A 13,587-nucleotide genomic window follows, 5' to 3' on the forward strand; every position below is an offset into this window, starting at 1 on the left:
ATATTTATTTAACTATTTACATTTATAAGGATAAAATGTACAAATTTAAATAGAAAAATATATAAATAAAATAACTTATAAATACGTAAACCCTCTCCAACCTTCTTATAAGATAGTGGAATACATAAATATGAACCATGCATAAATTGTAAAACCTTTCAAAACCTTTATTACACTATAAACATTGTATTCATCTCACCATTTACATTGAGTATATTTTGTAAGGATGAATAGTAGATTATTAGACAGGACAGTGTGTAAATACAATGGTTTATAAATATAGAAGAATTAGTAATAGAATAAAGAATTAATTGTCAAGTAGGTTGGCAAAAAGGTTTTACAGACGTTGAACTTTAGTTAACCAATTTTGATGTAAAGTAAAGAGTTTAGATATATGATCTAATTTAATGGAAGAAGGAAGTAAGAATGATAAAGGTTGTGAGAACTTAATAAAATTGAAGTATGGCATTTATTTTTATAATTTAAGAATTTCTTAATTTCGATATAAAGTAAAGAATTTAAATAATTTAGATTTAAAAGAAGAGAAATAAAAATTATAAAAAGCGGGAGAAGTTTAATAAAACTGTGGTTTATTTTTATCATTAAAATTTAGAAGATATAAATAATATGAATACAAGTCTTATCAGTAATTTCTGTTTCTGAAATTGAGTGAGAGAAATACAAATTTTTTAATTTTTTTTATCAAGTTTAATAAAAAATGTGGTATTTTTTTTAAACAAATATAATTTAGTTAGATCTAAAAATTCTATGATCCATGATGTAAATATTAGTTGTTTAGACTAATTTGACCAGTCAGATTTAGTCGAATTTTTTAACCAAGTTAATATTTTGGTTTTCGAAACATCAACCAAATCTTAATGATATGATTAATCCAAAAAACTGATATCTAAAATATATTTTTGTTAAATAAATAAACAATAATTAATTGAGGAGTTGTCTATAGATTTTTAGATCGATGACGGAATAAGAAATTGAAGTTAAATTTGATTTATTGCAGTTAAAATTTTTTCAACTGCATATTTGGATTCAGCACCCTAAAACCCCTGTCGCTTTCATTGTGCAGAAACATCTATCAAACTTGCGATTCCAATAAATTCCAAAAATTTTGACTGAAATCCAAAATAAATTTTTGTTAAACAAATTATAGACAACTGCATTAATTGATTGCGATTCTCATTTTATTTTTGTTAAACAAATAAACAACTAATTAATTGATTGCGATTCTCATTTTTTGAGCATGGGGATTGGCGAACCCGTGTTTTGACTTTTGGATAAGAATTGGTATCGATGTAATTTTTTTAATGAAAAACTCTCACAAAACTGAGACACAGGATCCATCTACCCTTTGGATATCCCCATGCATTACCTACTTCCTATGCAACCGCAGAAATCTAGAGTTGATTGTGATCCGACAGGTGCAAGTTGAGAAAAGACTGTAACCTTTAATGTCTGCAAATTGCTCATATGTCTGCTCATATGTCTTAATCGTTGCAGAAAGAAACAAATTTCGTCCTGAAATGGAAATAAATACATCGCTAACTTTAGTGTCCATGTGATCGGTTCATGCTTTATACAGTAAAAATATCCTGTTGTATTACATTAATTCTCCTGTACAAATCATCCGCGAATTTCAGCTCAGCAACTATACTGATACTGTAGTCCTTGTGCCTGAAGATGCTCTACACTGTAAAAATAGATCGGTGAAACTGTTTTTACAGGCGATGATGCATCTGCTGAACTGCAATTGCAGACTGGCTTGTACCCACACTGTGAGCTGGCCTAATAAATGGACCAAAGTATGGAGAAAACCTTGGGGTAATGCCAAAAAGTTTAGTTTAGTATAAATTTTATTGTAATTATGTGCCAGGGATCTTACAGTGAGGACAGAAACAAAAATATAATATTCTACTGTATTCATTATACTACTGGCCTTGCTGTTAGCGAGATCTCTGGTTTCCTTGGACAGATCATCATGGTCAGGTCATGCTCGGTGGTTTCTATTGAGAATCCTTTGTCCTGGAGCGAGAATGTTCAGAGGATCGTATCTCGCCTTTCTCTGCAGAAATATTCCCCATTTGCTCCCAAAATGATTCTTCCACTGCCATTCCTGGGAATGGTGGGCTAAGTATTGCTTCGCGCCCATGCCTGGTTCGCTCTTATCGTTGCCAATCTCGTTTGCGTTTGTCGATACATCGATTATTTGCTGGTTCTGTGATAGCAAATCGTTTAAACAGGAAGACCCGGCCAAGCACAGTGGGTCCGCGGATCGAAGAACGCCCACTGCGTAAAAGATCTCGTCTTTGTCTTCAGGTATTACTGCAGACATGTTGGTATTCCACCTGCACCATGGTTAATGACACGGTTAACATACACTTAATTGCATTTCAGTTAACTATATCTACTTTTATGAAATAATTAACTGATGATGAGTTCAAGTTCGAGATTCTTAATTTTTTTTTATTAAAGAAAATTTGTTTATAATAAAATTTTTAAGGGAATCAAAATCTGGGCAGATCAATCAGGAAGGGAATCAAATCTTGTCAGCCAGACTATTAAATCTTGTCAGCCAGACTATCAGGGTCACTATCAGGTCTTAACCCCAAGGGCAGTCTAGGAAAATTCACCTTGTAACCTCCCAATCAAAGCACTTAACAATAAGGACTCAACCAATCGAACTAACCCAACAAGCCTGTGTAACACAATAACAACTGAGAACAACACAACATTTTTCAGTTAAAAAAAAACAACAACAACAACACCATAATTTTACCAAAAATTATATCATCAAATTCCAACAGAACGAAAATGAAAAACTTCTGTTAGTTATTTACTTGCTTCTTTTCACAGGGTAGACGAGTATCGGGCCCTTGACAGTGTCCGGAGACATGATCTTGAGCAGAGAAGTGGTGAAACGTTGAATCTGGCGCCGTGGAACGAACATGTTTAACCATGGATGCGGGACGTCCCAGAGGCCGCGAGATCGCAGGTTCAACTCCTCCACTCGTACTCGGTTCAGGAAATCGGCGTAGGGTACCTCCACGCTGTAAATCAACCCAGGAATGAAACTCAATCTCGAGATAATCCGCCCCGTGACCTGGAAAAATGGCAGAAACATTCGTGGGGATGAGGAACAGAAGATTGATAAGATATTTCAGTATTGGAACAAATTATGTGAGATAATCCGCCCCATGACCTGGAAAAATGGCAGAAACATTCGTGGGGATGAGGAACAGAAGATTGATAAGATATTTCGGGATTGGAACAAAGTATGTAAGTATATACCTTGTCGACATCGGCTGTCTCGTCGTCGGATTGTGTAAAGTACTTTGCTATCTCAATACAAAACAGAATCTCGGTTCCAGCGTCGTTGAAGACACTGTCATCGAGCGGTGTGTCAGTGGGGAACGAGATCGACCAGCTGCGCATTGCTTCGTTGTTAACGACCACGAAGCCTTCTAAGTAATCTACAGATGCCGCGCCATCGTCCATGGACACCAGGAGCTCTTGGTCCCTTGTGAACTGCTCGAAATCACTGTATAAGGCTCTAACCCATTTCACCTGAATTATGAAAAAAAACACAGTCAATGCACAGAAATTTGTTGTGTTGAGCTGTGCAAATGCACAATTCAGTATAACTAAACCCAAAAATATGAGAGAAAAATTTACAGATAATTTATTTATTTTATAAGATAAATTTGGCTTTTAGAGGAAGCAGTGACCTAAGAGTATACCCATCACTTTCACAATCACAGTGCTACTTAAATTCCATGCCCCCAGAAACCACTTCTATTCATTAATTTATATTTATTTTAATAAAATTTAAAAATCTAAAAAAAAATCTTCTTTATATACATAAAAATAATAATAAATAATAATAATTAAAATAATTTATATTTATTTTAATAAAATTTAAAAATCTAAAAAAAAATAATTTATATAATAAAATAATAATAATAATAATATAATTAAGAAAAGTAAATTTTAATTAAATAATTTAATCTTGACATTATATAAATTAATAAATTCAAAATTATGAAATTATATTAACTTTCATAAATGTAAATTTCAGAAATACTAAAATTATATTAATTTTAATAAATCTAAAATAAATGAAAAATGCTTAATTTCATCATTCCAATATAAATTTAATAATTTAAGTTTTATAAATTTATAAAACAAGTTAAAATAGATTTATATTAATCTGTTCAGTAAATAGATTTATGTTAATTTGAGTAATTATTGTATTTTAATTTAATTATTTTTTCCCAAAATAACTAAAAAATAATAATTTTAATGGGTTAAATTTAAGAATTTCAATGTTTCTGAAATAAAATCAATTTTACATTCTAAAATATAATCTAAATAATGAAACATTTAATAATATCACCCAATTTCACCCAAAAAAATCACAATATAAAAACTAATCCCGCCTCTTTAATTGGACATTTCTGCTTTGGACGTGATCGATTTGGAACCTACAGGAATCAAAATAGCGCCATGCACTTCTCTGCTGCAATAGTTTTATGGAAAAGATAAGCCTTGTCCGCGACTGAGAAAAGTTGCAAAACACAGAAGCCAACCAAACAATCTACGCAATCTTTCCTGTGATGGGTTCCAACGGCTACTTGAATCGCTATGCAAAGTAAATGATACTGGCATGGTAAGTGTGGAATCTTACTTTCTGAGGAGCTGGTTCGAGGATAATCCGAGCTCGGGTTATGATGCCGAACTGGCCAAGGCCTCCCATTGAAGCGTAGAACAAATCCGCATTCTCAGCAGGAGAGCAAGTGACTAATTCTCCGGTCCCTGTCATACATTGAAGATTCAAAATATCTCAGCGCCAAACTTGAGAAATCAAAATAGAAAACAAACATTTTGAACAGTATATATGAAGAAGACTAGTGGTTGGTTGGTCAGTCTCATTATCAATTTCGGCCTCTAGAGTTTTAATGTTTGGAATCAATTTGTAAGTTGTCCATAACTTTGTAAGTTGTTCCATCTGGATTGATTGTAAATATTTTAATAAATTAAAAATTTAAGCAATATGAGTGAAGTCCTGAAACTATTATTTTTTTTGTAAAGTCCACTTTATTGAGATTTCCAATTCTCAAATTTACAATTAAAATAAATTTAGGTATAGTTGGTTTACCTGTTTTTTGAAATCCAAATTCAAATTTTCTGAAAAAATAATGACCCCAATTAGACTGTAACTATTAAGACCATTAGTATTTTCCACCATTCTTCTATAAAACATGTAGAAGAACAAATCCACACTCTTAGCAGGAAAACAAGTTAGTGACTAGTTCTCTGTTCCCTCAGTGCTAAACTGATGAAATAAATAACGAAAACAAACATTTGAACACTATCATTTATACAGTAGACCAAAGTTGTTAGTCTACATTTTGTGAAGACTAGTTGGTCAACATTTTGTGAAGACAATTTGACCTATTAAGGTAATCTAAACTGCTCTTTGTACAGTAACTATTAGAGCCACCAGTGTTTTCCATCATTCTTGGACTAATTTTTAGGTCCCTCCCATATGTTCAAGATTCAAATATCCTACTGCCAACTTGAGAAATCAAAACTGACAATAAACATTAAAACACTGTATAGCAGACAAGACTTGTTTTCAATATACATGTTTATTGAAATTCAAGTCAACAGTGTTTCACTAAATGCAGTAAGTCTTCAGATTTGAGATGATATATACACAGGTCCATCGAATATATTCCATGATATACAGCAAAGCACAGAATTGCTGAATACTTGCTGAATACTTCTTAATTGCCCGTAACTATTTGAGTCCTTGCTATACTATTTGGGTTATTTGGCCCTCCTTTGCTGGATTCTTCTTAATTGCCCAGTAACTATTTGAGTCCTTGGTGTACTCCTTGCTATACTATTTGGGTTATTTGGCCATCCTTTGCTGGATACTTCTTAATTGCCCAGTAACTATTTGAGTCCTTGGTGTACTATTTGGGTAATTAGGTCATTGGTGTTGTGTACCTTTTATCCATTAGATTTCTAAAATATTTTCAAATCCATCCTCAGATGCTAATGAGGGTCATAATCAGGTTGGGCTCTGTCTTTATCAATCAACGTTTTCTGATCAGTACCTTCACATTTTTTATGGAAGCCTATCAAAAAATAGTATTTTATATGGGTTAAGTGAGAATATATAAGTTACATAATCTTTATATTTTAAATAGTATAAATTTTAATATATCATAATCTTTACATTTTTAATAATAAGGAATGATATATTGGTTAATATGTTAAGGATGGATACTTTTAATAGGGTTATTTCAATGTAATAGACTTCTTTTTATGAGTTATCGAAGTGTTTTAATTAATAAAGTAGTTATTTTAATATATATTGATAATTGTACATTATTTTTATTAATATAATATTATTTTATATTAATAATTATTATTATAAATTAATTTAACATTTTTGACTTATTTCCTCATTATAATATTTAAATAATAATTACAAATAAATATTTTTATTAATATCATAATTATTTTAATATATTTTAATTATTAAATTGACAACAAATAATTAATTCTGTATAAAAGCATAGTACTTATTCCATCATATCATAATCTCCTCTCCTGCCATAATTGCTCCAATATGATATCAATATATCATAGTCTCTTACTAACCTAATAATTATTCCAAATTATAACTCTAACCTACCAACAATCATAGGCAAATAATATCGCTCCAATAAATCAATAATTATAGGCCAATAATACCTCCTATTAACATAAAAAGTAATATAGCAAATGATGCCTTTTATAGTAAATCATTACTCAAATATAAAAAAATATATAAAAAAAAAAAAAGAGAGTCAGAGGCAAATGATGCCTCTTATAGTAAATCCAACCTATACTGATCTCGACCCATGAGGCCTGATTTATGCCTGATTTAATAATTCATAAATCTTTACCTTTAATAGTATTTAATTACGAAAACATAAATACATATTCTTAGAAAACACACTTTTGAATTTTAATAAAGAAAACATAATACATAAATTGTGTAAATTTTTTCACCTGTGATTATGTCAAGTTGCAGGACGTTGCTGATCTGAGGCCCATGGCGAAATGTCTGCCCGCTGATACCTGCATTCGACAGAGTCCCGCCGACGCTGAGATACAAGTAATCCGTCCACGATCGAGGCGCGAGGCCAAGCTTCATCGCCTCTGCGAGCAAGTCCACCCAGAGCTCTCCGGCGGCAACGTCGGCGTACGAGTAGCCGCCGGCGCCGTCCGCGACATGAATGCGCACGCCTCTGAGAGAAGACATCTCAATAACGAGCCCATCGGGGGCCTGCGCCTGGCCATGGATGGAGTGACCGGCGCCTTTGGCAGCAACGGTGAGGTATTCCTGGCGATAGCCGGTCGCGAGCGCCCTCGACGCATAAATAGCCCGCAGAAAACGGGCTATTTCTTCGGCGGACACCGGCCGGAGGATAGCCGCGGGATTGTGATGGTAAATCCTGCCGAAGTCGATGGCCGCCGCCGCCGTGTCCAGGAACGATAGACGGCACGGATCTTGCCCGTCTGTGTTGTATTTCTCAGAGCGACTCAATCCGATCAGGGCAGCCGCAGGGCTGTGCATGCAGGGCGCCGAAATACACAGTAACAGAGACATTATAAAGAGCGAGATCAGGACGCCGACACGAGAAGGAGGCGGAGTCATGGAAATCAAAATCAGAGCTGAGAAACGGCCATTGCAAGACCCCATTGCGGGAAAAATCAGAACAGAAGCCGGTGAGAGAGAGGAGGTTATATTGGGAGAAAAGCAGGCAAAATTCTGTTGAGATTTAGTCTGCTAAACGCGATCCTCTAGGGTACTGTGCTCCAGACGTCTGAACCCCCTGTAGCAATAGCTTAGAGGACCAACTGAGGGACGCGTAAATGGTCATAATTGGCGGATGCTTCCGAATTCCCCATGTGCATACGCGCGCCCGTGTGTACTGTACCAGTTGCTTACAGTCAATTCACTGATCCAGCAGATTAAACGTATATTAAACAGTTCCAAGCAATTTAATGATGGAAAATTGGATTTTTTAATGAAAAGAAGCAATTTTGAGAATATATTTGGATTTTTCACAACACCATATTACAATATACTAAAACATTATATATGTGATTCATCCGAAAAAAAGCCTTTTATAAACATTATGAATCACAAAACTTACTCAGAAATATCAACTCTCATAACCTGAAATTCAGATATTTTAAGTCGACACTAAAAAAGGCTATGCGGATCTCCTTATCTCCGAAAGCAGGCGCTGCTGCTGCTGCTACTGCTGTTCCTGCTGCGCCATCGAGACAAAATCCCCAACACAGAGCAGCAGAGATGGTAGTAGTAGGTAGGTGCAAAATGTTGTCTTAAAGCTGTCAGCTTGTGCCATAAACGCCATTAATTTGTCTCCCCACACCCAAATTGCCCTTCCTTTTCGCATTGAAGAAGTGGGCGCGAAAAGCACGTGGAAGTCGTCGCCCCACTGTTACGCAATCACCGATTCTTCTCTGAGACGCAGATTCGAATCGCGGTGCCTAGATTTTGTGAAAGCTATTTTTCGTACTGGCTGCCCCACCCGTCTCATTCCATGTCCCCTCCTCTCCCCCCTCCATCATCCATTCCTCGACTTTTAGTCCTGCAATGCCGACGTCGACAACTACACGAATATCCAACGCTCCTCCTCTTCTCCACTGTGTCCTTTGCGAATCCTGACACTCGGAGTACTGCTGATCACGCGCATCCGCCTCAGCTTCCTCTCTTCAGGCACGCTGGACAACCACAGTCACAGACCCAAATTCCTGCTTAATTCCAATGATGGGAACACAGGGAAATCAAATGAAATTAATGCCCAATAACTCACGAAGCCTCCGTCTCTTCACCTCCTCCACAATTTTACCATCAGATACCAGATTTATCAAATATTTTCACGGCTGAAAATATCTGGGTTAAAATGATCTTAAGAATTTCTTTTTAATGAATTTTGAATTCCTGAACAAATCTAACATTAATTATACTGTTAAACCGTGGAGGTTTCTTCGAATGGACCCACATACATCAGAGTAGTAAAAAGTTCCATGGGATCTCGAATAATTTGTTTTAACAATCTTCGCTGAAATTGAGCATGAAATCAACTGCAATCTGAGATTCTGATTCTCAAATAAAATCAGCAACCTCTAAACCCTCTGCGACATCCATATTATGCAATCCTTGAATGTCACATTTTTTTCTGAATTTGGTAATTGCAGGTACGGATGTGGATATTATCAAAATATCTCCAAAATCATGAGCTTGGAATTTTAAATACTTCATCGCTCTGCGCTGAAAACCTTGAAAAAGGGAGAAGTTGTTCATAAATCTGCAGAATTTTCAGAACTTAAAAAAGGGAGAAGTTGTTGATAAATCTGCAGAATTTTGAGAAATCCATAATCTGTATTAAATATTGAAAAAGGGAGAAGTTGTTGATAAATCTGCAGAATTTTGAGAAATCCATAATCTGTATGAAATATCAATTCACTCTCGGTTAATTTAAAATTTTATTTTATTTTTTTTTATTTTTTTGCCGGTTAATTTTTTTTCCCGGGAAGAAAAAATCTTGATCGTTTTATATAAGATATATAAAGAGGTAGATTAGTACATTTGCTTGTCATTCTGAATATAACTCATATAGGTCTGGACCATTTGACGAGCTAAAAAGCATGGAGCATAATCCCAAAAAATGACAAGACATTTGCCCGAAAAAGGACAGATCATAGACTGTCATCCAGCTTCAAGATTACATTGTTCATAAAAGAGACAGAGGAGAGGCAGATGCGGAGCAAGGAAATGATACATAGAAAAATTCATAAGATGCATCATCATTTATAATTTTTTCTATAAGATGCATCATCATTTATAATAAAAATAGGAGGGAATGTAAGGTAGAAGAGGAATAAACTAGTGCATATCTGAGGGACTGCTTTACTAAAATTAGAAATCAGGAAGAGAAAATTCCTGGATAGAGAAAATTTTCCCTTCAGAAGGTACCTGCATAAACAAAAAACCTAGAGCCGATTGAAAACCCCCCTTTGACAACAAGTCTGCCTGCTGGTTTTGAGCCCTGTTGATATGTTGAATTGAACTTCCTTCCATTCTACCCCAGGGAAAAAAAAAAAAAAAAAAGAGTTCCCACTTAATATTTTATATTTGTTGTTCCTTATCATTTGAAATTGCAATTTAATTTTACTGTGTACTGATATAGATTCATCATTTGAAATTGCAATTCAATTTTATTGCGTACAAATATAAATTTATCTTAAGTACAGATTTTACTTTAAGTACTGATTCGATATGAGTAGAGAAAGATCAAATTTCTTGGGTACAAATTTCTTGATAGTATAAAATACTAAAATATAATGTATTATTTCTTTTTGTTTAAATTATATTTTTGAATGCTAAATAAAATATATATAAAACCAAATAAATATTTTAACTATAAAAAAATAATTTTTAATGATATATACATAAATCTTTTTAAATAATATATAAATTATAAATTATTAACATTAAAATATTTTACATAAAATAAACATTTTATGACTTAAATTAAAATAGTTTTTTTATTATAAATTAAAATAGTTTTTTTATTATTAACCTAATTTTAAGTATACTCTATACTAAAATGTAAAATAAAATTTATAACTTCAACAAATGATATTAGATTATTTTTCATTTCATATTACTTGAAATTTTATTGTATTAAAAATCTAAAATTCAATGAAGTTGCATTTCAAATGTTTCTTTCAAAATATCATCTAAAATTAAAATAACAAAAAAACTTTGATTTGATTTAATATATAAACTTTGATTTGATTTAATATATATATATATATATAAACTGAAATCACTCTATAGATAAGGAAAGATTATTTCTATTTAAATATATATATAAAAATAGAAATCACTTTATAGACCAGGAAAGGTTGCATGGTTGAAGTCCCAATTATGGCAAGTGAAAAAGGTAATATAGATATAAAAATATATTTGAGTAAAAGTTATGAAACATAGAATATTTTGTCTTCCTTATTTATATATATATATATATATATATATATCGGTTTTCATTTAAAATCAAAGTTATTAATTCATATGACATCCTTATATATAAATTATTAATTATATGTAAAAACTATAAAGATATTTTTTTCTATATAACAAAATTAGTATATAAAAACAAATAAGATCAGGGGAAAAACTGGAAAAGTTCTATGAGAAAAGTCTTTAATATATTTGTACAAATGTTTTATTCGCTTACTGATTTACAAACGAAAGTTTTCATTATGTTGAAATTTAGTGAGGTTGTACGTAAATGATTTTATTAAAGATATTATATAAATTAAAATTTTCAAATTACCAGAAAAATATTATATTATATTAAAATTTAATAAGATTATATATATTATAATTTTAAGAATAAATTTTATAGATAATTTTTAAAATTTTATATATTTATTATTTTATTTTATTTTATTGATAATAATTTAAATAATTAAAATTACTTATTAATTGGAATAATAATTATTAGATATTAAAAAACTATTAATAAAATAAAATTATTTTTCCCAAATACAAATTACCATAATTGTAATTCAGAGTGAGAAGAATAGTTTGTGGAAATAATGGTGTTGTTCAAAAGAGATTTTAGGAAAAGGAAAAAAATATAAATAAATAGTGAGAGTTTATTATTCTAAAAAATTATTGAAAATAATTAGTAATGAAGAATTAAGAATTACTAGTAAAAAACAAAAAAAACTGTCATTACTTATGATTGGGTAATACCACCCTAGATCAAATCTCTTTTCACTCTAAAAATAAATTTGCACATTAATTCATATATATATATATATATATATGGATGGATTGTTCTTATGGTACTTTTATCTAAGAATATATATATATATATATATATATATATATATAAGAATATCATGGGCAAAATCGTAGTATTGACCTATCGTATCCTAGCAATGTCTATTTAGAAGTTAATAATATCTATGGCAAAAGGGTTGAAAATCCATAGTTATGAATCTTGTTATATTGTAAGTTTATTGTAAGTATTAAGTTTTAAAGGCTTATTAAATAAATCTATAGCTTTTTCCTTTTAGAATTAATTTTAAAAATGTTATTAAAAAAACCAAAATAATTTTGATTTTGAAATGATTTATAGTTTTTGGGCATATGGTATTCATGATAAGCCATGGTATTGTAACAAAGTCTATTTATAAGTTAATCATATCCATGATCAAATGGGATGAATAACTATGGTTGTGAATCTTGTTATACTATAAGTTTATTGTAAGTTTAAGTTTATATGTGCTTACTAATTACATTTAAATATGGTTACACCATTATTTTACACCAATACATCTCTCCCATACCTTATTGCTTTTAGATTAAATTTTTAAAATGTTATAAAATTAAATTAAAATAAAAAAATTTAAAAAATGTTGACGTACAATCTTTCTTACATTATATCTAACACCTACACTAAATTTAATGTATTTTGAAAATTAATTCTATAAATTTAATATTAGTCGATCATGGCAATCCATTATCAGTTACCTCTCACATACCTCTCTAACCACTTCTAACATATCCTTCATCTTTGGCTCTTCTTCACTTCTGGTTTTCTCTATCTAACAACACCATTATTTATAAGTTAGACCTATCTTCCTCTTCAACATATGTTGTTGGCTTCTTGTTACTAAAAATGAGTAAAATATTCACCACAAACCTCAGAGATTTTAAAATCTTTATAACACAATTCTTTCACTATAGTAAAATACTTATTGTTAATATTATAAAATTATAATTACAATAATTTACATGCGTGCAGTCACGCACTTTAAATCACTAAAGAGCATATATCTCAATTTAGAACAGGTGTAATTTGGATATTTTATTAAAATTAATATAAATTTATTCACTTTTTGTTATATTTAACAAATTAAATTACTTAAATAAAAGAAATATATTATTAATAAATTAAAAAGAAATAATCTAATTTTCAATTTAATATTTTGTATTTCTAAAATTAATTTACACTTATAATAATATATTTTCAAAACATATATAAACTTGGTTATACCATAAGAACAATCCATATATATACCAAGCATCGAGAGAAATCAATATCAAGCATTCAGAGGGATCATTGCCAAACATCGAGAGAGACCATAAAAAAAGATCTTATCTAAAAATATATATATCTATATAAATTGTTCTTATGATACTTTTATCTATATATATATATATATATATAGTGGGCAAAATGGATTGTTCTTATGATTGGTATATATATATATGTGTGTGTGTGTGTGTGTGTGTGTGTGTGTGTGTGTGTGTGTGTGTTATGGGCAAAACCGTAGTATTGACCCATGGTATCATAGCAATGTCTATTTAGAAGTTAATAATATCCATGGCAAAAAGGGTTGAATATCCATGGTTGTGAATCTTGTTATATTGTAAGTTTATTGTAAGTATTAAGTTTTTAT

General features: G+C 31.3%; 1 protein-coding gene across 1 annotated transcript; it reads right to left on the reverse strand.

Annotated features, from left to right (window-relative positions):
- Positions 1-1,443: 1,443 nt before the first annotated feature.
- Positions 1,444-8,538, reverse strand: LOC149232437 (cytokinin dehydrogenase 3-like). Its single transcript, XM_089379409.1, has 6 exons — positions 8,255-8,538; positions 7,081-8,033; positions 4,700-4,827; positions 3,304-3,579; positions 2,853-3,115; positions 1,444-2,360 (listed from the first exon to the last, which is right to left on the reverse strand). The coding sequence occupies exons 2-6, from the start codon at positions 7,772-7,774 to the stop codon at positions 2,003-2,005; spliced, it is 1,719 nt and encodes a 572-aa protein (XP_089235535.1). The 5' UTR covers positions 7,775-8,033; positions 8,255-8,538; the 3' UTR covers positions 1,444-2,002.
- Between the last annotated feature and the right edge of the window lie 5,049 nt (positions 8,539-13,587).

The sequence above is a fragment of the Pinus tabuliformis genome, chromosome J, assembly GCF_031772625.1.
Source record: "Pinus tabuliformis cultivar Carrire ecotype Pingquan chromosome J, CPIR1, whole genome shotgun sequence".
Taxonomy (NCBI): Eukaryota; Viridiplantae; Streptophyta; class Pinopsida; order Pinales; family Pinaceae; genus Pinus; species Pinus tabuliformis.